The sequence below is a fragment of the Erythranthe guttata genome, chromosome 8 (genome assembly GCF_056151865.1).
Source record: "Erythranthe guttata isolate IM_541 chromosome 8, IM_541, whole genome shotgun sequence".
NCBI lineage: Eukaryota > Viridiplantae > Streptophyta > Magnoliopsida > Lamiales > Phrymaceae > Erythranthe > Erythranthe guttata.
The window spans coordinates 22,994,092-23,019,874 of record NC_142540.1 but is presented as its reverse complement, the minus strand read 5'-3'; the positions used below and the strand labels follow the sequence as shown (position 1 = coordinate 23,019,874).

General features: G+C 30.5%; 2 protein-coding genes across 5 annotated transcripts; both read right to left on the bottom strand.

Moving 5' to 3' along the window:
- Window positions 1-4,709: 4,709 nt before the first annotated feature.
- Window positions 4,710-8,648, bottom strand: LOC105965338 (deubiquitination-protection protein dph1). The gene is made up of 8 exons (XM_088822422.1): window positions 8,233-8,648; window positions 7,188-7,451; window positions 6,595-6,653; window positions 6,444-6,503; window positions 6,173-6,219; window positions 5,936-5,964; window positions 5,163-5,306; window positions 4,710-5,074 (listed from the first exon to the last, which is right to left on the bottom strand). Exons 1-8 carry the CDS (start codon window positions 8,480-8,482, stop codon window positions 4,926-4,928), a joined length of 1,002 nt encoding a protein of 333 aa, XP_088678548.1. The 5' UTR covers window positions 8,483-8,648; the 3' UTR covers window positions 4,710-4,925.
- Window positions 8,649-11,495: 2,847 nt separating this feature from the next.
- On the bottom strand, window positions 11,496-18,515 carry LOC105965095 (uncharacterized). Of its 4 annotated transcripts, none has more exons than XM_088822418.1 (12): window positions 18,271-18,515; window positions 16,150-16,713; window positions 15,560-15,614; window positions 14,725-14,831; window positions 13,824-13,909; window positions 13,493-13,544; window positions 13,250-13,336; window positions 13,118-13,170; window positions 12,614-12,656; window positions 12,446-12,523; window positions 12,317-12,360; window positions 11,496-12,194 (listed from the first exon to the last, which is right to left on the bottom strand). In XM_088822418.1, the coding sequence occupies exons 4-12, from the start codon at window positions 14,791-14,793 to the stop codon at window positions 11,684-11,686; spliced, it is 1,023 nt and encodes a 340-aa protein (XP_088678544.1). In that variant the 5' UTR covers window positions 14,794-14,831; window positions 15,560-15,614; window positions 16,150-16,713; window positions 18,271-18,515; the 3' UTR covers window positions 11,496-11,683. The 4 variants fall into 4 exon arrangements, with proteins under 4 accessions (XP_088678544.1, XP_088678545.1, XP_088678546.1 ...); XM_088822419.1 differs by having other exon boundaries at window positions 15,560-15,611; XM_088822420.1 differs by lacking the exon at window positions 15,560-15,614.
- Between the last annotated feature and the right edge of the window lie 7,268 nt (window positions 18,516-25,783).

Here is a 25,783-nt window from a genome sequence, read left to right as displayed (position 1 = left end):
AAACTCTCATTACTCAATATTGGAAAGAAGAGAGGATCACCAGAGATGTTTACAAGATGATATTAAAGAAATCGGCCAATAAGGTTATAGGAAGGTTTGGTCTGAGAACTTCCCTACGAAAAGGGAAACTGGCCTATATATGAAATCTTCACATTCTAAGAGTTCTGGAATTCAAAAACAACAAAAAACATGAGAGTGAGTTCATAAACTTTGTTAATAATGAAACTTTTTTTTTATTTTGAAACTATTGATCAATAAAAAAAGTTAAATTTGTGAGAGAATTGGTTTTACCTTAATGACGTGGTCGATATGCTTCTCCTCCATCTATATGTCAAAACCAAATAAACAGAAAAGAGAGTTTGTAAACTTCTTCCTTAATATCTTTATATACAGTTGTAAAAAATAGTGAATTTATAAATTAAACAATGTAAATAAGGGGCAAAGTTACAAGTTTACGGCTGTAAATATTAAAAAAAAAAAAAAAAAAAACCAAATTTAATCGACGTTTAATGATTACAGAAAATGCTCATCGATATCACAATTTATTTACATACTTCCAGTGCAAAAATCCGTGTACGTATATTCAAACATGTTATTAGATCTATATAAATGGACCAGATTAGGTTTTTTTATTAAAAGAACAGTTATTCAATACATTTTTTCTAAAGATCCAATACATTTTTTTCTACAGGTCCAATCCATATTAAATCAAATCCACACACACACACACACACACATCTGGGTGTTGCTGTCTGTATTTCGGACAAAGACATCTGGGCAGTGAGTTATGACTGAGAGATTATTTGTCGGTCCTTTATATAGAGAAGAAATGACCACTGAGCTCAGGTTTTTTGTGTGTCGGTGCTTTAGTTCTTTTATATACGTTGCAATATTTTCTAATTTTATATTATATAATATTCAAATAGTAATGCTGTTGGTATGCAGTAAAAATGAAACAATCACATAATCGGCCGATGATAATATAACCCGTTGAGGTAATTGAACATTTAGATAATATGGCGGGAGATAACGTAAGGAAATAAAATGTTACTTCGGGATAAGGCGAGATCTACGAGATCGATTGACTAAATTTACAAAGCGGTCACCATTAGGTAGGTCAATGAATTGTTTGATTGTAATTTCACGGACGAATATACACGGGCTATGAGAAAATATGCACGGCAAACTCGGAGCGAAAATCAATGTATGTACTTAGAGCTTGCTTGTCGCTTAGCAAACATCCTTTATTGTTACTAAATATAGATTTTCGCTCGCGACAAGGCTTTTTTGCTCGAGAATCGTAATAAATATTGTATGCAATAAATTCACATGATATAAGCCGTAGGTTTATCATGTTAGGTTGATGAGTAATGACGCGACAAATACGATCGAGTCCACGTCGGCTCAGCAAGAAACTAATATTAGTTCATGGTAGATCAGCGAAATTAACGCAAATGTGTGTGTGTGTGTGTCTATATATATATATATATATATATATATATATATATATATATATATATATATATATATATATATATATATATATATATATATATATATAGGACAAATTGCACGTCACCCCCTATAATTTTTTTTATTTTCGCACTTTACCCCCTCAAAATTTGGAAATGCGAATGCCCCTCTTCAAAATATTATTCTTGTTGCACATTGCCCCGATAGCAAAATTTCGATGGATTATTCACCGGAATTGAGTGTTTTTGTTGCATGTTTCCACTTTAAATGTTATTTTTGTTGTACCTTGCCCCTTAAAATGTTATATTTGTTGCACAATGCCCGAAAAAAATTGGTTTTTTTGAGAAAAAGGCAACCAAAATAATATTTTGAAGGGCGTTATCCATTATTTTAATTTTTACGGGGGAAAGTGTGAAAATAAAAATTGATAGGGGTGAAGTGCATTTTGTCCATATATAAATCCTATGAAATAGCTTTGACATGTAATATTTAGAATTACGGGTGGAGATTATAAATTTTTTGAATTTTGCCAATTACGATTCAATAGTTTGGCCTTTCTCCCTCAAAATAGAAAAAATGAGACTCTCCCCCTTCGAAATATATAACTCACTATACTTTGCCCCAAATATGTATTTTCGAGCTAATTCTCGCTGGATTAAAGGTGTACATGTCATTTTACTTTTCCGCTTTAAAATACAGCTTTCACTACTGAGTTACTTAGGGTTCCTAAAGCCGCAATATTCACTTCCCAAATCGAAAAGATCAATGGAGAAGAGCTACCCCCAATTCTTTGCGACTCTAAATCCCCCAATATTCAGGACAAAAAATTATCAAAGGAATGTATAAAATTATGGACGAAATTGTCACGTTCAAGGAATCGTTTGAACGATCGATAGAGAACACCTGGTTGTTGCCCGCAGAGTCAATTAATTTTGGGAAAAAAGAACCCTATATTTTGGGTTTTTTGTGTAAATAAATATACATGCATATTTACATAATTGCTATAGTAGTATTAGTAATATTATATGGGGTTTTTGTGCATAAGTCTCTAACCAATCATCTTTATTATTCTAGGTTTAGGAGCTATATCATTTTCAGCAATAAGCCTATCCCTTTAATATTTATTATAAATAAATGAAAATTACCCCCAACCCTTTACACTCAATTATAAATTGTAACCCCAATTAAATCAATTTTGACCACAAAAATCCAATTTTGACATTTTTTTTTGTTTCAAAAAATATTTATTTGCCGCCGGATTCTGGCGTTGACTTTTTTTTTCTTTTTTTCTTTTGGTCTGTTTTTTCCGCCGCCGAATCCGGCGTTGACTTTTTTTTTAGTGTTTTTTTTGTTTTTTTTTACGTCTGCCGCTAAACGTTGACCGTAATTGTGTTATCATTAACGGCAAAGATACTGTCACTGACAGTAAATTAACGTAATTATATTGTCACTGGCAGTACATTAACGTAATTGTACTGTCGTTGACAATACATTTATGTAATTGTATTGCCGTTGACAGTACAATTAGACTCAATGACAATATTATTATTTTTTTGTTATTTTTTTTTGTTTGATTTGTTGACAAGTCAACGTAATTATATTATTGTCGTTGACAGAAAAATGGATGTAAACACAATAATATTACTGTCAACCACATCAATATTATTATTTTTTTTGGGTTTTTTGTTTGTTTGAGTTATTCACGGAGTAACGTAATAATATTACTGTCTATTATTGTAATATTACTGTAAACACATTAATATTATTGTGGTTGACAGTAATATTACTGTTGTTATAGTAATATAACTGTCAACCACATCAATATTATTATTTTGCTTGAGTTTTTTGTTTTGTTTGAGTTATTCACGGAGTAATGTACTGATATTATTGTCTATTATTGTAATATTACTGTGGTTGACGGTAATATTACTGTTGTTATTGTAATATTACGGTCACTCACAATAATATTAATTCTTTAGGCTTTTCATTATGTTTACATTTGTTGAAAGGTCAACATATTAATATTATTGTATTTACACAATAATAATGCTTTTTGTTGTGTTAATATTACTGTGCTAGAGATTAATATAGCAATATTACTGTGTTAAACTGTAGTATAGTTAATTTTACTGTGTCTAACGGTAATATAGTTAATATTACTGTCAATCACAACAATATTACTATTTAAATGGGAAAACAAATTGTTACAAAAAGAAAGAAAAAAAAAAGCAACGAAATCGAAAAAGTCAACGCCGTAGACCGGCGTTGACCGTGGCGGAAACCGGTGGCGAAAAAATCAGGAAGGAAAAAAAAAAGTCAACGGCGGTGACGGAAGAAATTGTCCATAAAAATGTGTTTTGGGTCAAAATTGAATAATTTGTAAAAGTTGGGGTTAAATTGAGGTTAGATTAAATTAAAGGATGAAATTGGAGCATATTAAAGTATGATGGGCTATTTTAGTCTTTTACAAACATTTGGATCATGTGTGGATTTTTTTGTGAAAGAGTTTCTGGATCTGTTTATAAACAAGTACTCATTGATGAGCTTATTTGTAAAGTGTTCTTTTAAGTATTAACTTGACATATTTAAAATATTTATTTATTATTAAATATTTATTAAAATTTATTCAATATTTACTAAATACGTATTAATTGTTAAAAAAGTTAGTAAACAATTATTAGCTTTTTATGAAATACTTTGTTAAACAATCTCTAACACTTACTAAATATTTATTAATGTAAACATTTTGAAACAATAACCAATTGCTAAATATTTTTTTAACATTACAAAATATATATAAAAAAAATTAGTAATTAGGTGCCGAATAGACAAATAATTACTATGAATTTTGAAATATTGCCGAACAAATTCCAAATAAAAGTTGGTGGCAAGGTGCGAATAGAAAAATAGGTGCTCAACAGATTCCTCGATATCACGAAGTGGATCCACCGGAACTAGCAGTTCTGTATTGCAAGTGTTGATTTTAAATCAATCTAGTCCAACGAACTTTTCGGTTTTTATTGGAGTGGCTCAATCAAAATCTCTAAAATAAATACATTATAGTGAAATACGCTATAATATTGAGTTTCTTTTTGAACTACCACGGACAGACTGCTACGATCCGATACGATATTAAAGACAATACCACGAGGAATTTTTTTTCAAGTCAAAAGATTGCTCATTTCCAAATATACGACGAGCTACAAACTGTTAGATCACTATACCGGTAAAAACAATTTTGATAGGACCAAACCAAATATATTTTGTTAGATGACTTGCTATTCACACTGTATTTACGAGACACTCAATATTACGTGTTTCAACAAACATATTCAAGTTTGTTTTGTCGCATGGTATATATATACTACGACTGATTGGACCATGATCCACACCGTTGTCCAAATTCTATCTGCAAAGCTACGTATGAACAGAAAAATATAGTAAGATGGGCTCTATTTAGCAGAATCTCTCAGAAGGCGATCCACAGCAGCATTAACATTCCCAGCAGCGGCAATCAATGCTCGGATGTTTTCTTGGGTATCAATGAAGCCCATTTCTCGTAACTGAGATAGTTGAGTAGCGTATAATTCTTCAGACGGAACTGCAATAATACATGAAACAAACACAGATTATACGAAGGAATTATAGTAAAACAGAAAAACAAACAGAAAATCACGAGAAAAGAACACCTGGAGAACTTTTTTGAGTGGTGGGAGAGGTGTTACGTGGAGAATTATTTGGAGCGGTGATGCCATCAACATTTTCACGTCCGCGTAACATATGCAATCTCATGTCCCTCAACATATCCAATCTCATGTCGTCAGTTGTACCATCTACAATTTCATACGGCCAATGTCTTAGATAAACAGTGAAATACGTAATATATGCAAATATAACTTCAGTTTACTCGACCATATGGGATCATTTTTCTCTAAAACGTTATAACGTGCAAATTACGCAAAGCCTGGATTTATGAGTTTTCTGTCACCCCAAAGACCATCAAACGATACCCCATTCGTACACAGACAAAAATTGTTCTCTCTGAACTTCACTTTTGGTTGTTTTTCCTTTCCTTCACCAAAATCAAACCAAACATTTAGCGCTGTTATCCCTCTCACATATTCCTTCTCTTCTCAACGTATTTGAGAACATCTGAATCTTTACTTTAAGCACAAATAAATAAACTCACATGCACACACAAATCATATATATTTCGATTCTTATATTTAAAATTCAAATCACTGTATTTATTATTATATATAATATCTAAATATTAAATGTGAACACAAAATATATAACAGAATATCAGTTTACTGAAAAAATGCAACAAATATTCATGCACAGTTCGTGTCAGTTAAAATCACATGTACCAATATAAAATAGAACGAGCATCAAGTGAAAAAATGACTCAGTGTTTAACTAGGAAAAACAGAATGTTAGTTCCAGGAAGTAAAATGCAAACCTGTTCCGTCAGCAATTCGATCTGGTTCTCTGCATTATTCAGCGAATGCAGTTAATTAACAAAGCAACAGAACATCAGCAGCAGTCTATACACAGATTGTAATATTGGAATGCAGAGGCAGATCTAACAGGTGCACATTATACAAATGGAAATGGATTCGCAATTTCGCACCAACATATGTTTCATGATAGTTTCTTAAAAATGATATATACAGGAAAAAGACGGACTCAAACTTACGGAGATGTTTGGCGACCAAGTTGAGATGACAGAAAATAGTGAAGTTGCTGAGACAGGAGAAGAAATAAGATAAAATACACGGAAGCTATTTTGCTTCAAAAGTACAGTACATTTCATAGCATCGCACATATCACAAGTCACATTATTTTCAGATTTAAAGAGAGGATTATCAAATTTCTGTTACATGAGACCTTTGCTTAGGCTGTTCTTTCACTTTCAATGAAGCAGACTAGAGATTGAAGTATCTTCGTTCGGAGATTAAACTGCTTACCCGTATTGTCTTAGTTGAACTTATAAACTGAGCAGGATTGGAGTAATAAACGTTTAGCAGCTGCGGATTGAGGCCAAGAATACACGAGAAGAATATGTTAATGAGATTTGGAAATTATATCCAAATTAAAGTTAGAATCAAAGAGCAATACGTGATTATTCATGATCTGGGAACTCCACTCTGTATCCAAGTTTGCTTGCATTCCTCCAGCTGCAAAGTTTATTTCAAGAACATTAGCAATCTGGCAGAAAAAAGACATTCATGCAAAACCAATACAAAATTTTAATTAAAAACAGTGGAATCAAGTAACTTGTACAAATTGGACATGTCAAGAACTTCGAAAATTATGTCAAGACTCAAGATATGTTGGCCCCAAGCTAACCTAGTATCTCGATTCTCAAAGAACTAAGAATGAATTGAAATACATAGCCAGCTCTCTGAACTATTTTAAATCCTTGTCTATTGTTTATACGGAAAGTCCCGGATGTCTACGCTATTGTCGCAATAATAAAAGAACTGCTAAATGTAAGGAGAAGCATTCAATATATATACATCAAGAAAATGATACAATTAAACTTCCTTAATAGTATTAATGCATGTTTCATCCGACATACCCCAATACTACAGAAACTGAAGAAAAACCTATTCGAACGACGACGGGCATTTTTTCATTTAAAATTTCAGGAAAACCGAACCACTAGCTAACAAAAACTAAAAAAATGGTGCGGCCAGATTTAGACTTACTGCAAGCAGAGGTCCAAGGATTTGGAAGCGGGTTTATACTTGGAAAAGGGTTATTGGTTGTAACTTCAGGTTTAGTTAGTTCTTCTGGCTTGTAATTATTGGTAAAGCGCATGTGAAAGCGCCTTCTATCATTCTCATCGATAGGAGTTCTTCCACGCCCCCTGCCTTTATTAAAACCTGCCTCTGCAGTTGAAATTGAATTTGCAGGTACAACAACTGTTGGAAAAATTCGTACCAAGTGGACAGTGTGACCAGACTTGAGACCTGTCAATATAAAATAAGAATAGTTTTTAATTAATTCCAGATCAATTTACCTCCCATATCATCCGATATAAAATTTGATATATTCCAAGAGTTGCATCCCAATTACGCTATTACGATTACATTACATCTCAGCATCATAAAACTTAGCCTCTTGCAATTTCAATATTCTAGCGTGTCGGGCAACGGTAACAGTTCAAGCAAAAAACCGTGACCATCCAAAGTAGAAATATGAAATTATTTACGACAAATACATCATCGGAAAGAGATTTTTATTGGCTTTAATAATAGACCCTGTTACTTCTTATCAAGAAACAACGATATTTCATCGATGACTGCAATCAAGGCAAGATTATGAGTGCCGAAAACTTAAAATGCCAAGAATTTAAATTATCATACTTCTTAGCCATGTCGATTAGCATAATTAGCATACTGACATGGATTGATTCAAACCCTAGAAACAGTCTCTGATCTACACAATACTCAATTACACACCCACACCCAATTAGTATGATCAAATTAAAAAAATAGACACTCAATTTTTCGCCAACAAAATTCCTTCAGAATTCAATTGAACAAAAAAACAAAACCTAATTCGAGCACCCCTCAATACACAATACTAAATTACACACCCACACCCAATTAGCATACTCAATTGTTCGAGTATGATCAAATTAAACAAAATTCCTTCAGAATTCACAATTGAACAAAGCAAAACAGAATTCAATTAACAATTTCGAATACGAAAAAATAATAAAAAAGAATGATTAATTAGTCCGTATACCGTAGCTCTGAAAAGTTTTGTCGCCCTTCAAAATGCGGCCTCTGTAGATTAAACGCTGCTCGTGTATGGGCATTTCGAATTCCTCAACAAGGATTGACTTGAAAAAATCGACGGTCCAGCCTAAGTTCACCTTAAAAGGATTGAGTTTCGAACCGCTTAAGCGACTGACGTTGACAGTCACCTCTTCTCCTCCGGCGGCGTGGCTGCTTGAATCGCCACCGCCGCCGTACGGCAAATCGCCGCTGCCCATTCTGATACAATCTAATCGAAGAAACCAATGAAATCAAACACGAGCCCTAGCCTTGAGGAGTTTGATCTCTCTCTCTCTCTCTCTCTCTCTCTCTCTCTCTCTCTCTCTCTCTCTCTCTCCCTCTCTCTCTCTTTCAGTTGAGTTTGTTATAGTTCTGAGTATTTGTAAAGAGAGAAATGAAGGTGATAACCGCCAAAGGAAAATCAAATACCACAACATGACTAAACAAAAGGTTTAATTGTAGTTTTGAACTTGGGGTGAGAATTGGAAACTAATTTCCAATTTTTTATTTTTTGAACAATTTTTTTTTTTTTTTTTTCTAACTTCCAATCTTTTCTAGGAATAAACTATAGATAAATCCTTTTTTATAGCTTAAAATCGCGGTTCAGTCCCTAGATAATTTACCCAAGCGAATGAGTCCTTATTTTAGATGTTTAACATGCAGATTATTCCTTATGGTTGATGAAAATGCTAAAATACTCTTTATTTTATTCTAATTTTACATATTTTATTCTCAACCTCCAAAGCGCCGTTTGAGTTACTTTATTCTAATTTTGCAAAATTTCCTTCGATTTTAAAAGGACTGTTTTTCAGTAATTTTGTCACTTCTTGTTGCTCTTGAGTCAAGCGACTTAACGAACATATTCCTTGTAGATATTTATGAGCAAAATGATTATGATTGCATCTTTGATGGTAAGGCGCCATAATCCATCACGACCCTCTTTACCCTATACCGCAAAAGGACACATGCACTTCATTGAACCAGACTTCCAGCTTGTTACAACATTGACATTTTTTTCTCGCCGTTTATAAGCCCTTTTACACGTTGATTTGGTCCGTGGGGCTTCCTTCTTCTCCAGGACACCTGGTTTGTCCCCCGGTGAAGATACCTGCAACGCCAGGGGGAGATCCCGGCGGAAAAGCTCCGACGATGAAGTCAGTTGGAGGTGATTTCAAGTAATATTATGGTAAAAGCGTAAGTGCGTGTGTGTGAATAGATGATGCTTCCTCTATTTATAGATGATGAAGCCTTGGCCTCCAAGGTTTCCTTTTTTAGGGTTTACTTTTCCCTCAAATCACGTGTTTTGGGCCTCTATTATTTGGGCCTGCTTTAGGTCGTCCTTATACTGGGCTGCGAGCTACGGTGTTCCGAAGTCTTAAGTCGTTACTCGGAGATCGTAGTTCGGTATCTCTTCTTATAGTAGCGAGTTGGTTCTTCTTAGTTCAAATTTGTTCGTCTCGATCAGAATGGCCCGTATCAACTACTCCCCCCTACTCCTTATTTATAAGACGAGTTCGTTATTTTTCACCTCATTTTATAAGTATGGAGTACGACGTAATAGCTCGATCTTGACTTATTCTTGGCGGATGCACGAGCCCCCCTTTTTTCCATTAATTATTCTGACACCAAGTGTAGTCGATTCGAGTTCCTTAGGTCATCATTGAGAAATTTCAATCGGTGCTTTTTACGTCAGGTTCGAGACACTTTACTTTGAATCTCGTCCGTCCGAACAAACGGCTAGGATTAATTTCCCCATTTTTCTTCCTTCTATAAATATCCGACTTTTGCGAATTTCCAAATTTTTTCCTCTTTCCACCTCTGTGCTCTCCCCCTTATTACTTTCTTCCAGCGATTTTGCTTTCCAAAACAGAGTCCTCATCTCTCGTGTTTACTCTCTTCCTCGGCAAATGTACTGCTTTTTCTCTTGTTTTTTATTACCTTCGTCTTGTTCTTCCGATCATCTATGTCCTCCCATTCCCCCGATCCTTTTGGTCAAAAAATGCCTTCTAGCCACTGTTCTCGGGAAGGAGACGAGTACCCTACCATTACCATCTCTTCCTCTTTGGAAGAGGGTCCCTTCTTTTCTCCCTCGGGTAAGCTTCTAAAAAAGTCGAAGAAGAGGGGTAGGGATGACGCTCTGTCCTCCGCGAGGAGTGGTTCTCCTTCGTTGTCTGAGGGGCGAGATCTAGATGACCAATGGGGGCCCAACACTTTAAGCGAGATAGACCTAGTTAATTTAGCTCGCGATATATGTCTCCCTACTGATATCGAACTGATCTTACCTTCTCGAGATGAACGTCCATTAAACCCTCCCCCATGTTTTAGCACCTGGTTTTCAGAGCAATTTTATTTCGGCCTTTCTTTTCCCATCTCGCCTTGGTTCTCCGAAATTGCCCAAATATGTAATGTATCCATTAACCAATTTCATCCTCACGCCATAATCATCATGACTGGGTTTCGCATGCTTTGTGCCTGGTCGGGGGTGATTCCTACCCCAACTCGATTTCGGAGTGTCATGGTGTTGAAAAACTCCAGTCCTTTTCATATTTCGATCTCGGCTCGTCCGGGTTTCAAGATACAGATGCTGCCCAATAAAACTGATGGGTGGCAGGGCCATTATTTCTTTGCCAAAAACCCCACTGACACCCCTTATTTATGCCCTTGGCTCGCCACTTTACCCGAAAAAAGAAGGGGAAAACCCCTAGCGATTGATGACTGGGTCCTGAAAATGATCGCTCATTTTCAACCGAGCTACGGTATTCCCGATAGCCTCACGAGCTTCCCGCCGATGCTCCGCCACTTCTACTTTCATGACAACATCACTCATTCCCTAACTCAAGAGGACTTAGGTAGGTCTAGACATGATACCAATCTCACCTCGGTTCATTATTTGTTTTGGATTTTTCCCTCATTGACATTTCTTATTCGGCTATGTTTATACTTGTTTGATTTTTCTCATCTGCTTACCTCGTTTTCCTTAATTCCATAAACAGACTTAAGGATGAAGAGGATGTTCCTAAACCAATAACTCGTCTCTCCGAACCGGAGCCCGAATTTCAGGCGTCCGAGCTACAGCGCCCCTTGGCCTCCGAATCCGAGAAAAGGCCATCGGACGAGGGGGCCTCAAGACCGAAAACCACCAAGAAGAACGTCGGGCCTTCGCGCCCACGAGGTGGGTTACGCATTGAAGACTCCGAGCCGCCTCGACGATCGTCCCCGTTCTATTAGAAATTGATATTTAACGTTAATTTTGATAAATAATAAAATAAATTTTATAATTTCTCTAATTTAACAGATAAAAGCATTCTAAAAACTAATACAATGGTCCCACACAATCCAAGCTTAAAACTCAAATGTAAATAAGCTATGATGACAAACATTAAATAACCAAAGCAAATTTCACATGTCGATAATTGTTTTTAAATATAACTCGGGTCGTTTCTCAGTAGCTGATAAATATCTTCAAGGTCACTGAATCTCCTCTGTATTTTCTTGAACCGTTTCTTCGCCAACATCATCACCTTCTTTCTTGCGTCAAAGTCTTTCGTAGCTGCTCTGACAGTGAATTTTCTCACATCGTCGATCTCTTTTAGAACCTTCTTCAGCCAAGAAACGTCCAGCTGCCCGATCGCTGCCACCTCAGCAAGAACCATCATATTGCTCAATTCAGAAAGGACGTAGTTAAAGTCGTCTCGTATGAGCTTTATAACAACATCGCATACTATCTCAACCAGATTAGCGTTGGAGGATGGATATATACAGAGTAATGAGTTTGCAGCAAAATTTCCATACTTGGCAAAAATAAACCAAAGTATAGGCGCTAAGCTAGCCTTCACTCGGTGCCCAAAGACTTCTTCGATAGCGTAATTACGTGATCGCCCTGGAAGTAGTCTCCGTTTTATCGTGTCCGGTGATTTGTTCCAGGCCTGACTGTTACATATCAGGAGGTTTTCAAAATAGGTCAAAAAAGAGCATCTAGCATAAAAAATAGGAATAATTAAATAGAAAAAAAAGGAATAAACGGATGTTTTGATACTGAATAGCACACTTACAGTATTGAAGGAGTGTTAAAAAAGTGCCGAGCGAGCCCATGAACCTGTTAAGTACTTCACGTAAGGTACTGAAACGAACTCGTAAGACTACAAATTTTGAAATAGATACTGATGCAGAAAGAAACTCACCAGATACGACCTTGATTTTCTATTATATACCACGTCCGTTACTTTCTCACTTAGAGTTAGTACCCTTCCAATGGCAATCTGCACAAGAAAAAAAAATCTCGCATAATAGCATAAAATGGAGCATATCTTCTCCTAATTAAAAAAAAAAGAAAAAAAAAAGAAACTCACCATGTGTTTCTTCTCAAACGAACGTTCTCCATCATTTCGAAACCTACATGTTAGAAACATAGTTTAGAATTCAACATCAGATTCAGTAGTTCATAAAATACGTAACATCTGGAGTTATAAATAAAATGCATCACATCAGATTCTGATCATTTAAGAGAAGACGATGTCATCCGAAAAGTTTTTAATTACATAAAAAAAAAAAAAAAAAAAAAAAAAAAAAAAAAAAAAACCCTTGCCTTAAAGAAGAAAACTAAGAGGAACGGTGAGTTTGCTGGTGATAACTGGATTTTTTTACGACGTTTAAGAGAAGGAACTAGATTTATTACTATTCTTTAAATTTTTCTATCGTAGATCGCAATAATTGTTCAATATAGCTCCAATCTGAAAATTATATATAAAGAAAGAAAAAATTCCGTGCTCTTTCAACTACAACTACACCTGTGTTTTGTTTCCCGTTTTTCAAATATAAAAATGTACAGTAAGTAGCGAGTGGCAGTAACTTACGCATTAGCTGAAGGATAAGAACCCCGAACAGTATTCCCTTGCTCCTGTATATACTGTTCGAATACAAAACTTCCAAGTTATGGCATATTGAGAAAATAGAGGAAAAAAAACAGTCAGGCGCACGATACTCACTCCAATGGATAAATTTTCATAATCAACCAATTCCCAGATTTCGTTTGAAAGGTCTACTAAATCTCTGCCACCATCTTCAAAGTCAACCTAATGATGATTCAAGAAATTCGAGTGCCAACAAAAAGGTGAAGCCGTTACATATCATGCTTTACATAATAACACACTAGACATTTTTGCAAGTTCAAACAACTTATGTTGACTAAATCATTATAACTCTTGGAAAAAAATTGATCGATTATTTACCTGGTGCTTCAATAGCAAACGGTTAAAAGAAGTGATTGTTCCTGCGAGGTGTCTAGAAAGCAAAAAAGAATCACGGAGTTAGAATTTTCTTAAGAATTACAAGATCCAATAGAAAGCTTTATTTTGAACTAATCTATGTACAAAAATCACCTCAAGTGAGAGCAACACTACATACTTTTCTAGGCAATAAATGTAAAAAAGAAAAAGAGAAACAATTACAGTCAGATGAAAGCATTTTATCTACAACATAAGGACATTTTAATCACGAAATCTCCTACAGCAAAAAATCCATTAAAATTTGCAGTAATCATACAAGTTTAGAAGTACTCACATATAAAGCAGTGGGGTAAAAATATTTACCCTGCAGCCAATCAGCTCCTCACCGTAATTTCTCAAGCAGGGATGAATTTCAGCAGCCTGAAAATAAGTGAAAATAAAAGACAATAATTACTCCAAGGCAAAAAGAAAGCCATCGATTTTTTTTTTTTTTTCTCTTTTTTCTTTTTAAAGAAAGCCATAAATTTGTTTTAAATCAATTGCATTAAACAGATTTAAACCAAGGAAGAGAAAAGATAATGGGACAATGACAATGTATATCTTAAGATTCAATTTTCGCAAGACCAGTAAAAAAAAAAAATCATGTAGTGAAAGTGAAGATTGTGAAAAGTTTAATAAAAAGAACCCAAACAAGTTCAGCCAACAACAAAACCTCCAGAGAAACTTAAGATCATTTTCAATATCGGAGACATCATTTTTAAATCGAATCCAAAATTCCTTCGAGTGTAATATGAAATGTCCAGAAGAAGAAATACTGCCAGAACTGTAAGCAACTGCGAAGTATAAAAGCGATGCTTTTGCCTCTTTTTCGTGAAAAATGAAGTAAAGCTAATAATTTCATTCATTCAAATTTCAGTTTTGATTATTTAAAAGAAGCCTTCTTTCTTTCTGTACATAGGCCACTAACTCCTCCGTTAAAAAAACAGTTAAACCATCGAGAAACAATATCAGACATACATTGTGAATCATCATAAAACAATCAATAATCAAAGAGGATTTGTCATTCATAAAACAATCAATAATCAATATTCAAACAATTTAAAAATAGTTGGCATAAAAACCCAAACACTAATCAATTTTGACCGTCTAGGGCTAAATATTAATTATGATGCCAGATTCCAATATTTGCAAGAACTCATTACAGGAAGATGGGTTTTAAGAAGAGATCTCCATACCTGAACAAGATTTCTCTTCAACTCCTCTCCCTCTAAAAAAACCAAACTCGACGAACTCGAAGAAACCATTCCTCTTTCTTCCCAAAAGCACAACACAAAGAGAAACCCTAGCAAACGCAAAGAAGATTTAAAGTTTTGAAAACCTATTTCCAAGAATGCCGTGAAAAAGTAAATGAGCAGTTGTTTAAATAGGCGCACACAATTGACAGAGGGGACTAACGCCATATTACAGTTATTAGATTATGGTTTTCAATAGTGGCATACAGCTGGGGCAACCCCCCCCCCCCCCCCAAAAAACGGCATTTAAATTTGCTACAATGGTCCAAATTTGGTAGGGAAAATCCAAGAAATCATGGTATTATAGTAAATACATATAACAGCAAGTACTGGGACCTACTACTGTGTAAACATTTCAAATTTGCTTTTCTTTTTTCTCCATCTTCATTATTGACTATTGCATATTCTTAAATATTTTTCAAATTTGCAATTTTATCAGCATGCGGAATGATAAATTTCTTACCTTATCTACTAGAGCTTGAGTTTACCATTTTTCTTCCGTGGTCTTTGCATAGAATGCTTATGGTAAGTAATATTAACCGATTTAATTCAGAAGATCTTCAATTTCTCACAAGGCCTTTAACCCGATTCTAATAGGGCTTTAAGATCCAATTTTGTGCTGGATTACATGATTTTATATGATGATGACGTCTTAAATTGATATCTACTAAATAGCAACACCAAATATACCAACTTCATTTCCCATTAACAATGTTTTCCATTTCAACAATTGCAAAAGATATTATGAACTTAAAATATTTGCAAGGGAAGTCTATACCTCAAGAAGGATGAGGAGCCGCATATTATCAGTCGACTTAAGCATGAAAAACCTCCTTGTAACAAAACCAAAAAGAATCATTGAACAGTTAGGTTAAGCCAGCAAGAATAAACATGGATATTCCTCAATATAAATGCTAGATTTAGTAATTTTAGTTAATAGATTTGTATTCTATAAATTATGAGTGATGTTCCTAGTACGTGAACCAATAGTATATGATAGAGTAACTATATTCAGATGAGAATCAAATAATCAATGTTGCCCTGTTTTGTACAGCATTGGTGTCGTAAATACTATAAAGAGGCAATAGAGTGGAAGATTAGCTTCAACCGTGATTAACTTTTCATTCACATATTTCGGATTGATTCCAATCTTTCCTTCTATAGAAAATATCATACCCTATTTTTTTATATGGTGCAATCACGAACGAGAGAAGATATGCTCCATCTTATGCTAATATGCAGAAGGAAAAAAAATGCTGTTGAGACTGGATTTACATGGTGTATAATTGTGAAATATACTTTTATTCTTTCAATAGTTGCAACGATATGAACGGCATAATGTAATCGATATGATAAACAATGAATTACCTTAAAACGGACCCAAGCATGTAACTTGATATCTCAATGAAATTTTCCTTGCGACATCTTCTTTTCCGACCAACTTTTTCACGCCGATAAGCTACTATTTTAGACGGGTGCCCATAAAAAATCAACAGATTACTCTGAAGGATAAAGTTCATCGAATCAAATAGAAGATTTGTTTGGACACCGAGTGAAGGCTAGCTTAGCACCTATACTTTAGTTTATTTTCGCCAAGTATGGAAATTTTGCTGCAAACTCCTTGCTCAGTATATTTCCAGACTCCAACGCGAAACTGCTCGAGATAGTATGCGATGTTGTTATAAAGCTCATACGAGACAACTTTGACTACGTCCTTTCTGAATTGAGCAATATGATGATTCTTGCTGAGGTGGCAGCAATTGGGCAGCTGGACATTTCTTGGCTGAAGAAGGTTCTAGAAGAGATCGATGATGTAAGAAACTTCATTGTCAGAGCAGCTACAAAAAACTTTGACGCAAGAAAGAAGGTGATGATGGTGGCGAAGAAACGTTTCAAGAAAATACAGAGGAGCTTCAGTGACCTTGAAGATACCTATCGCATATTGAGAGAAATTGTAATCAGAAGTCCTGAGTTGTGCGACCTCTTTCGGAATAAAACAGTGACAGGCATTTCATATATGCAGCCACATAAAGAAAGGAAATGAAAAATGAATTGTACGGTATTTTGGTAGGAATGGACAACGAAATAAATAAATAAAGCTATGCTTTAGTTATTATTAGTGTTTAAATCAGCATGTAGTGTCGGGGATTGACCAAAACAGCAAATTGATGACAAAAGAAAAGAAATAATACTATGTGCTGGCTCGGCTGATCAACATTGTATACCTTCATCAAATATCATTAGATTATTTCTTCTTTGTTTAATGCTCTTTAAGATGAGTTTCTAACTTAGATGATTTGATAGAACAAGTTCATAGACTACCCAGCCAATGTTCGATGCTCATTCGAATCTTGGCAAAGAACACAAAAGCAACGAATACTATTTGTTCCCGAGTATGCTCGTTCGTTTTAAGATAAATATGAAGAACCCGCACCAAAAAGCTAGAAAAGTTTCTATTGTTCAAAATTGATTAATTAATGAACGAGCATTGGTAGATTTATCATTTGAAATCGCAACTATATTCATCTTAGCAGGTATATCCGATGTACTAACTTAGCCTGTATCAGTTATTTAACAAAACAAGAACAAATCATTAATGAAAACTCTAATTTTTATCAACTCGTTAGAATTTTCTGCTTCAACTAAAAAGAATCACTAGAAAAGCACTCCCTTGAAACAAAAACTACAAATAAGTGGAAATTATATAAAGGAACTCCCATACGAGAGCAGAACGAGACAATCTAATACAGTCAGATTAGATTACTCTAGAGAACAGAAAAAATATGCATGGGGAACCCCAAATCTTCGCATTTAATTATCATTACAAACTTTGGAAAATTCAATAGTCGAAAAATTCAAATAAATACTGTGAAGTTAATACCAAGAACAGCATATCTAGGTGTCTGGTTCTTTTTAAGTTACGTTTGCTTGATTGTGTGTACCAATGTCAAAGAACAAAAAAAAAAAAAATCTTTTTTTCATTTTGGAATTTTGTTCGAGCTCGTTTCTATTATTCCTTGACTGTATTCTTCTAATTTTGGGACTGCTCGTATTCACGATCAAATTTATTTATTCTAATGCTGGATTACCCTAGTTTCTTTTCCTTCTTCTCAGTTTTCTCCAAATCAATTTTACATTTATTGCCAATTATATCATTCAACGTTTTTTGTTTCCAACAATCGACAATGCTGATCATTAATAATGTAAAATTGGAAATCAGAACTTATGGAGATTCGATAATTCATCATAAAATTTGAAGAACAAAATATAAATTAATCATTAGAGCTGTGGTTCTTAATATCGGCTCCTTGTTAACCCTAATCGAATTTAAATCTACGGTTGCTTCCCATTGATTATAGAATCACAAATATAAATGACAACAATCCAACATCACAATTAAAATAAATCTCAAATTATTGACCCAATCCATAAGAAAATAAAAATTGAAAACTGCTTGATTTTTTACACATAGGCTTATGAAATCTATACCTTCGTGTATTGATCTAGGTCGGCGGTGGTGGTGGCGTTGGATTCAGGAGCTAACGCCGCCGTGGAAGAAAGTACTCAGGCGAGAAGCGGCAACGGTGGAAATTTAAATGGTCGAGAAAGGGATTAATAACGTTGATCGGAATTTGGGGCTTCGGAGAGGGGCCGGACCGCCGGAGAATGGGGTCTCCGCCCCTCTCCGCTCCCAACACCGTCGCCGGAGCCCCCCTCATAACTTCTTTTTCCAATAAATTATTTTTCCCACTTTACTTTCATCATTTAATAATAATAAATAACTAGTAATTCACCCGTGCGATGCACGGATCAACTTTTTTTAGAAAAAAAGTTTTGGATAAAATAAAACGAACGAAAAATTTGACAGTTGATTTACATGCAAATATTACCAAAAAAATGTTTTAATGAATCAAAATATACATTTATTTGTAATTTACCTTCATATTCGCTGAAAATCTTTTGTGCACACAATATTGCTCGTAATTTAGTTATATCGCCCGATTCTGAATTGATAAATAAATTTATTTCAAATCTACTTTTAACTCTAGACATTGCGACGTACAATTGCCTATGCCACCCTAATATTAACACTAATATTACTAACAACAACCACTAATGCTACTAATATTAAAACCAACATTGATAGTACTAAAACAATACTAATATTAATACTAAAACCAACACTAATAATACTAATATTAATACCAATCCCAATATTAATACGATGATTAATGTTAATATTAATATCAACACCAATATTAATAATAATACGCCAATTCGAATAAAAATATTTAATGTTAAAACTAATACACCAATATTAATACAAACAATAATATTAATACTGATACTAATACTAATGTTAATATTAATATTAATATTAATACTAATACTAAGACTAATGCTAATGCTAATGCTAATGCTAATACGCCAAGACTAATATGAATTTGCATAATAATAATATTAATAATGATAATAATAATAATAATAATAATAATAATAATAATAATAATAATAATAATAATAATAATAATAATAATAATAATAATAATAATAATAATAATAATAATAATAATAATAATAATAATAATAATAATAATAATAATAATAATAATAATAATAATAATAATAATAATAATAATAATAATAATAATAATAATAATAATAATAATAATAATAATAATAATAATAATAATAATAATAATAATAATAATAATAATAATAATAATAATAATAATAATAATAATAATAATAATAATAATAATAATAATAATAATAATAATAATAATAATAATAATAATAATAATAATAATAATAATAATAATAATAATAATAATAATAATAATAATAATAATAATAATAATAATAATAATAATAATAATAATAATAATAATAATAATAATAATAATAATAATAATAATAATAATAATAATAATAATAATAATAATAATAATAATAATAATAATAATAATAATAATAATAATAATAATAATAATAATAATAATAATAATAATAATAATAATAATAATAATAATAATAATAATAATAATAATAATAATAATAATAATAATAATAATAATAATAATAATAATAATAATAATAATAATAATAATAATAATAATAATAATAATAATAATAATAATAATAATAATAATAATAATAATAATAATAATAATAATAATAATAATAATAATAATAATAATAATAATAATAATAATAATAATAATAATAATAATAATAATAATAATAATAATAATAATAATAATAATAATAATAATAATAATAATAATAATAATAATAATAATAATAATAATAATAATAATAATAATAATAATAATAATAATAATAATAATAATAATAATAATAATAATAATAATAATAATAATAATAATAATAATAATAATAATAATAATAATAATAATAATAATAATAATAATAATAATAATAATAATAATAATAATAATAATAATAATAATAATAATAATAATAATAATAATAATAATAATAATAATAATGATGATGATAATAACTATGATAATAATATTGATATATTGATATCGATACTGATAATGATATACTACTACTGATATTAATACTTATATTAATACTAATACACATATTAATACACATACACGTATTGATACTGATATTGATACCGATACCGATACCGATACTGATACTGATACCCATACTAATATTAATACCAATACTAATACCAATATTAATATTCATACCAATAGTCATACCAATACTCATACATATATTGATACATATATTGATATTGATACTGATACTCATATTCATACTCATACTGATACTGAGACTCATGTTGTTATTGATAATGATATTAATACTAATAGTGATACTGATACTAATACTGATATTGATAGCAATACTGATACTGATACTAATACTAATATCATACTAATACTAATACTTATACTAATACTAATACTAATATTAATATTGATACAAATATTAATACTACTATTAATACTAATACTGATACTGATACTGATACTATTACTAATACTTATATTAATAGTAATACTAATACTAATACTAATACTAATACAAAGATAAATATTAATACTAATACTAATACAAATACATTGTTCTAGTACTTCACCCGTGCGTTGCACGGGGTATTCATCGTAAAAATAAATATTTTATTTAAAAAAGAGTCCTCGAAATAGTAAGATCAATGATATGCAATACAAATTAGTAGAAAGTAAAAGAAAATAAAAAAATTTATTCTATATTGTGTAAGTAATGAATACCAGTACCAGTACCAGTACCAATATGAATACAAATACCAATACTATTACCGTTATCATTACCATCACCAATATCAATACCATTACTATGACCATTACCATTGCAGTTACCGTCACCAATACCAATACCATTACCATTTCCATTACTAATGCTAAAACTAATACTAATATGATAATAATACTATTATTATTAGTGTTAGTAATTCTAATGTTATTGCTAATCCTAATCCTGGTATTAACTCTAATCTTAATTCTAATACTAATCTCAATCATTGTTCTAATCCAAATTGTAATCCTAATGGTAATGCCAATCTTAATCTTAACACTAATTTTAATCATAATCTTAATCCTAATAATAATACGAATCATAATTCTAATCCCTATAGAAATGCAAATATGCTAATGCTAACGGTAATCTTAATACCAATCTTTATATGCTAATGCTAATGGTAATGCAAATCCTAATTCTAATTATAATTATAATCATAATCATAATGCCGATATTAATACTAATTCTAATTATAATGCTAATTTGAATACTAATATTCATAATAATATCAATTCTAATATGTTAATACTAATTCTAATCTTAATCATAATACTAAGTAATACTAATACTAATATGGACCATAATCATAATGCTAATATTCATACTAATATGCATATTGATATTCATACTAATATTAATCGTAATATGCTAACGATAATGTTAATGCTAATCATAATCTTAATCCTAATGCTAATACAAATATTAGTATTAATAATAATACTAAACTAATACTTATATGTTAATTCTAATGCCAATACTAATGTTAATCCTAATATACTAATGCTAATGTTAATCCAAATATACTAATTCTAATCTTAATATACCAATGCTAATTATAATTCTAATTCTACTGCTACTGCTAATGGTAATGCTACTACTAATACTGATGCAACTCAAATAATGATACTAATATAATTATGACCGAAAATGAAGGGTAAATAAAAAGTAATTATATGGAAATTATTAAACAAAAAATCATTACAAAAACAATAATAAACCATCTACCAATTATTACCAATAATAGATTTTTCTACCCCTTTAGATTTTGGAATAATCTAAGAAACTATAAAAAAATATAGTTGAAAACATTATTGATTTAGTTTGATGGAAGTAATTTGAATGAAGATTATGAGGAGTAATTAAAATTAGGTCATAAAGCTATCCAAAATTTTAGTAATTAATTTCATATATAAAAACGAATTGCATAAAATTAGGGGATATGTATCCAACTAATAAAAATTTATAGCGATGAAACATGCGTAGTGCCAGGAGTTGAAAAATGCGTACAAAAAAAGGTTTTACTTGATATTTTAATATTTTATTTAAATTAAGCTTGAAACTGGATCTAATTTTATAAAATATTGGATCCTACAACTATAAATCTCATTTCAATAAAAAAAAAACATTAAAATTTAAAAGAAACGTGAGGAATATTAATGATTTGTATTTGGATCGAGTGCGTGTTGAGGAAAAAAAATGGAAAAAAAGAAGGTGGAGGTTCGAGTGCTGAAAATTACATATAATTATTAACACTAGAAGACAATTACATATGATAATATGATGTAGATCATCATATGAAGTAGTTGGATCAAGGGCAATCACATTGTTGTGGGAAATTATATAGCATGGATTATTACGTAATTATGAAAATATTTTAAATTTTCGAAATTTGAATTCTAAAATGAGTGACAATCTAAAATTTTGAAATCATTGATTATATAATGAAATGATTTGATTTGAATTGATTTGGAAATAGTTAATCATGGCAATTAATAAATATGTATTAAGTTAATTTGAAAATAATTAATTTTGATTGACAACTAATTGAACCACCTAATCCGAGAGAATTTAAGCCACAATAAAAGACATAATTTATCCTATTTTATGATGCATATAATATGGGAAAAAATATAATTATGAAAAAATGTAAAAATTGTCATGATTTGATATATACAGATAATCTTGAACAAAAATTAAAAAATAAAGTTAATTTGAATGAATCATATCTTAAAATAGAGATAATTGAATATATATATATATATATATATATATATATATATATATATATATATATATATATATATATATATATATATATATATATATATATATATATATATATATATATATATATAATATTATTGTTTTGTTTTTTGAAAGAGAAAGTAATACTCATATGGAAATTTTATCTATTACAAAAAATAATATTATATATTTTTCAGAAAAAAAAAGAATATTTTTTATTGTACATTATTGAATTTTATTAATATATGATTATATTTTACGAAATGAAATAATGAAATAATAAAATATTTATATGTTGTATTTTAAAAAATATATAATTTATTGAATGCATATCCCGTTATTCTATAATTACGAAAATTAAAAAAATATGTACATATTTAATTATTAAAATTAGTCGATTATTACAATGAAAAAAATTCCTAAAATTTATTTGAATATTCATAAAAAATGGACGTTCAAACGAATATATTTGAATATTCTTAATGTTAATGTAGTAATTTATTCAAAAAAATTAAGATTGAAACATAAAATAGAAAATTATAATGAATGTAAAATATGTAAACTATAAGAATATAAAATAAAACTTCAAAATTGCACTAATGAAGCAAAAGTACAAAAAATGTTTGTCTTTATTATTTAAAAAAAAAAACATTCAAAAGATGATATATGTCAATTGTGGTGAAACTTGTACATACAACAATATTGTCCAATCCTCTTTTCAAAATCAAAGAAAAATAAAAAAAACTCTTTGATTTCCACGTTTCCACATGTAATAAATGATTCAATGTCGATTTCTTTCATTTCTGTTTGACAAAACAATAATCGATTTTTGGATAATGATAAATATATAAGTCAATTAAATTAAAAAACTAAATACAAACTTTTACATAAAAAAATTAATAAATGAAATTACAAAAATTATATGCAAACCGAAACAATGTAGCACATAGGACATAAGTTGGATTCGTAAACAACATCTGCAAGAAATACATAAAGAAAAAAGTATTAGCATAGTTATGTTGTTAAATAAAAATATTAAACGGATTTAAACCATCTAAATTAAATTATAATACGATAAATGCATGAAATCAATTGAAAAAAAATTACAAAAAAAAAAAAACCAAAAAGAGAAAACGAAAAACGAAAAACAAAAACAACTCGAATGGAATGGGTGATGAAGAATAGTGTAGGGTGAAATAAATAGATAGGGGTTTATATAGTTTTGATAACTATATAGTAATTAGGAAATTTTTTGAATTCAAATTTCAAACATGATTATAGATGGGAAAAAGAAAAGGTAAGAAATCATCAATTCAATTCGGATGATTTGATTTCTATTGATTAGGAATTAATTTTAAAATATTAAACAATATTTATGGTTATTGAATGTTTTCATTAAACTAACAATATCATTAAATATAATGATCTTAAATAGGTAAGAAATCAAATTTCATATCATAAAATGTATATTCTGATTTTAGAAAAAATTAAAATAAATAAAACATACACGTTTTTTATTTGGTCATTTTTCTTTGTATTTTAATAATAAAATTATAAATTTCATAATATATTATTAATATGTTAATTTGAAATCGAATATTTTAATGCATTATTAAACAATATTAATATATTATTTTAATATTTTTTTTATTGAATGGATATTCGAATATTCCAGAATATTGAAAAAAAAAATTGTATTCCTTTATTCTAATATTTGAATATTAAAAAAATATTTTTTTTTTCTAAAAATTATTTGAATATTCGTAAAAAAATTGAATGTACTGATTTTTTTTAAAAAGACAACCAATAAATATATTTTCAAATACTGGAAATGTAAATAAGATTTTTTTTATTTCGAATTTATAAAATATTAATTTTGGAAATAATATATATACACGTGGTAATTGTTAAAATGAGTGTATAAATGTTAAATAGGAAATAACTTAAATACATACCAAAATAAAATTTACAACTCACCAATTGAAGAATCCACCTCATCAATTGAACTCCAACTAAGCAATTTTGATAAATGACATCATCATTTGCCACATGTCAATCATTGAGGGCATAGATTCTCTTTTTATATTATATATAGATCAACGATCCGATTGTTTGGTAATATGAATGGAAATTAATTTAAATTAGATTTGGTTGGATTAAGGTGGTGTTTGCAAACGCTTGCAGAAGTTAGTGATTCTGGTTTAAGTTCAGGATAAGTGTTTATTTCTAAAAGCAGGGTGTTTGCAAATATCAAAAAAATCAACTTAAAGCACCCAATAAAAAAGTTGCAGTGTTTGCAAAATAAATTTTAATTTTCAGCTTATTTTTTTAAAATGTCTTAAATGCCCTAATTAAGTACAAACTCATTTTTTTTCAATGAAAACTTCATAGTCGGTCTCTGCTGTGTTAAAACCAGTAGCTAATGTGTTAAGACCATTAAGACGAGTAGACATGCTCACACAAAGTGCCGATCAAAATTTACAAAAAATAAAGTTAAGGAATGGCAGCAATAAAAAAAAACAAAAATCAATGTTTAATGTAAATGCATATAAAGACAAATAAACGTTTGGCTAATCTAAAGGTTGAACACAAGTGAGTCGGCTAAGACAGGGGAGAAATCAATGCATATACAGTGGAGAAATAAATTGAAACA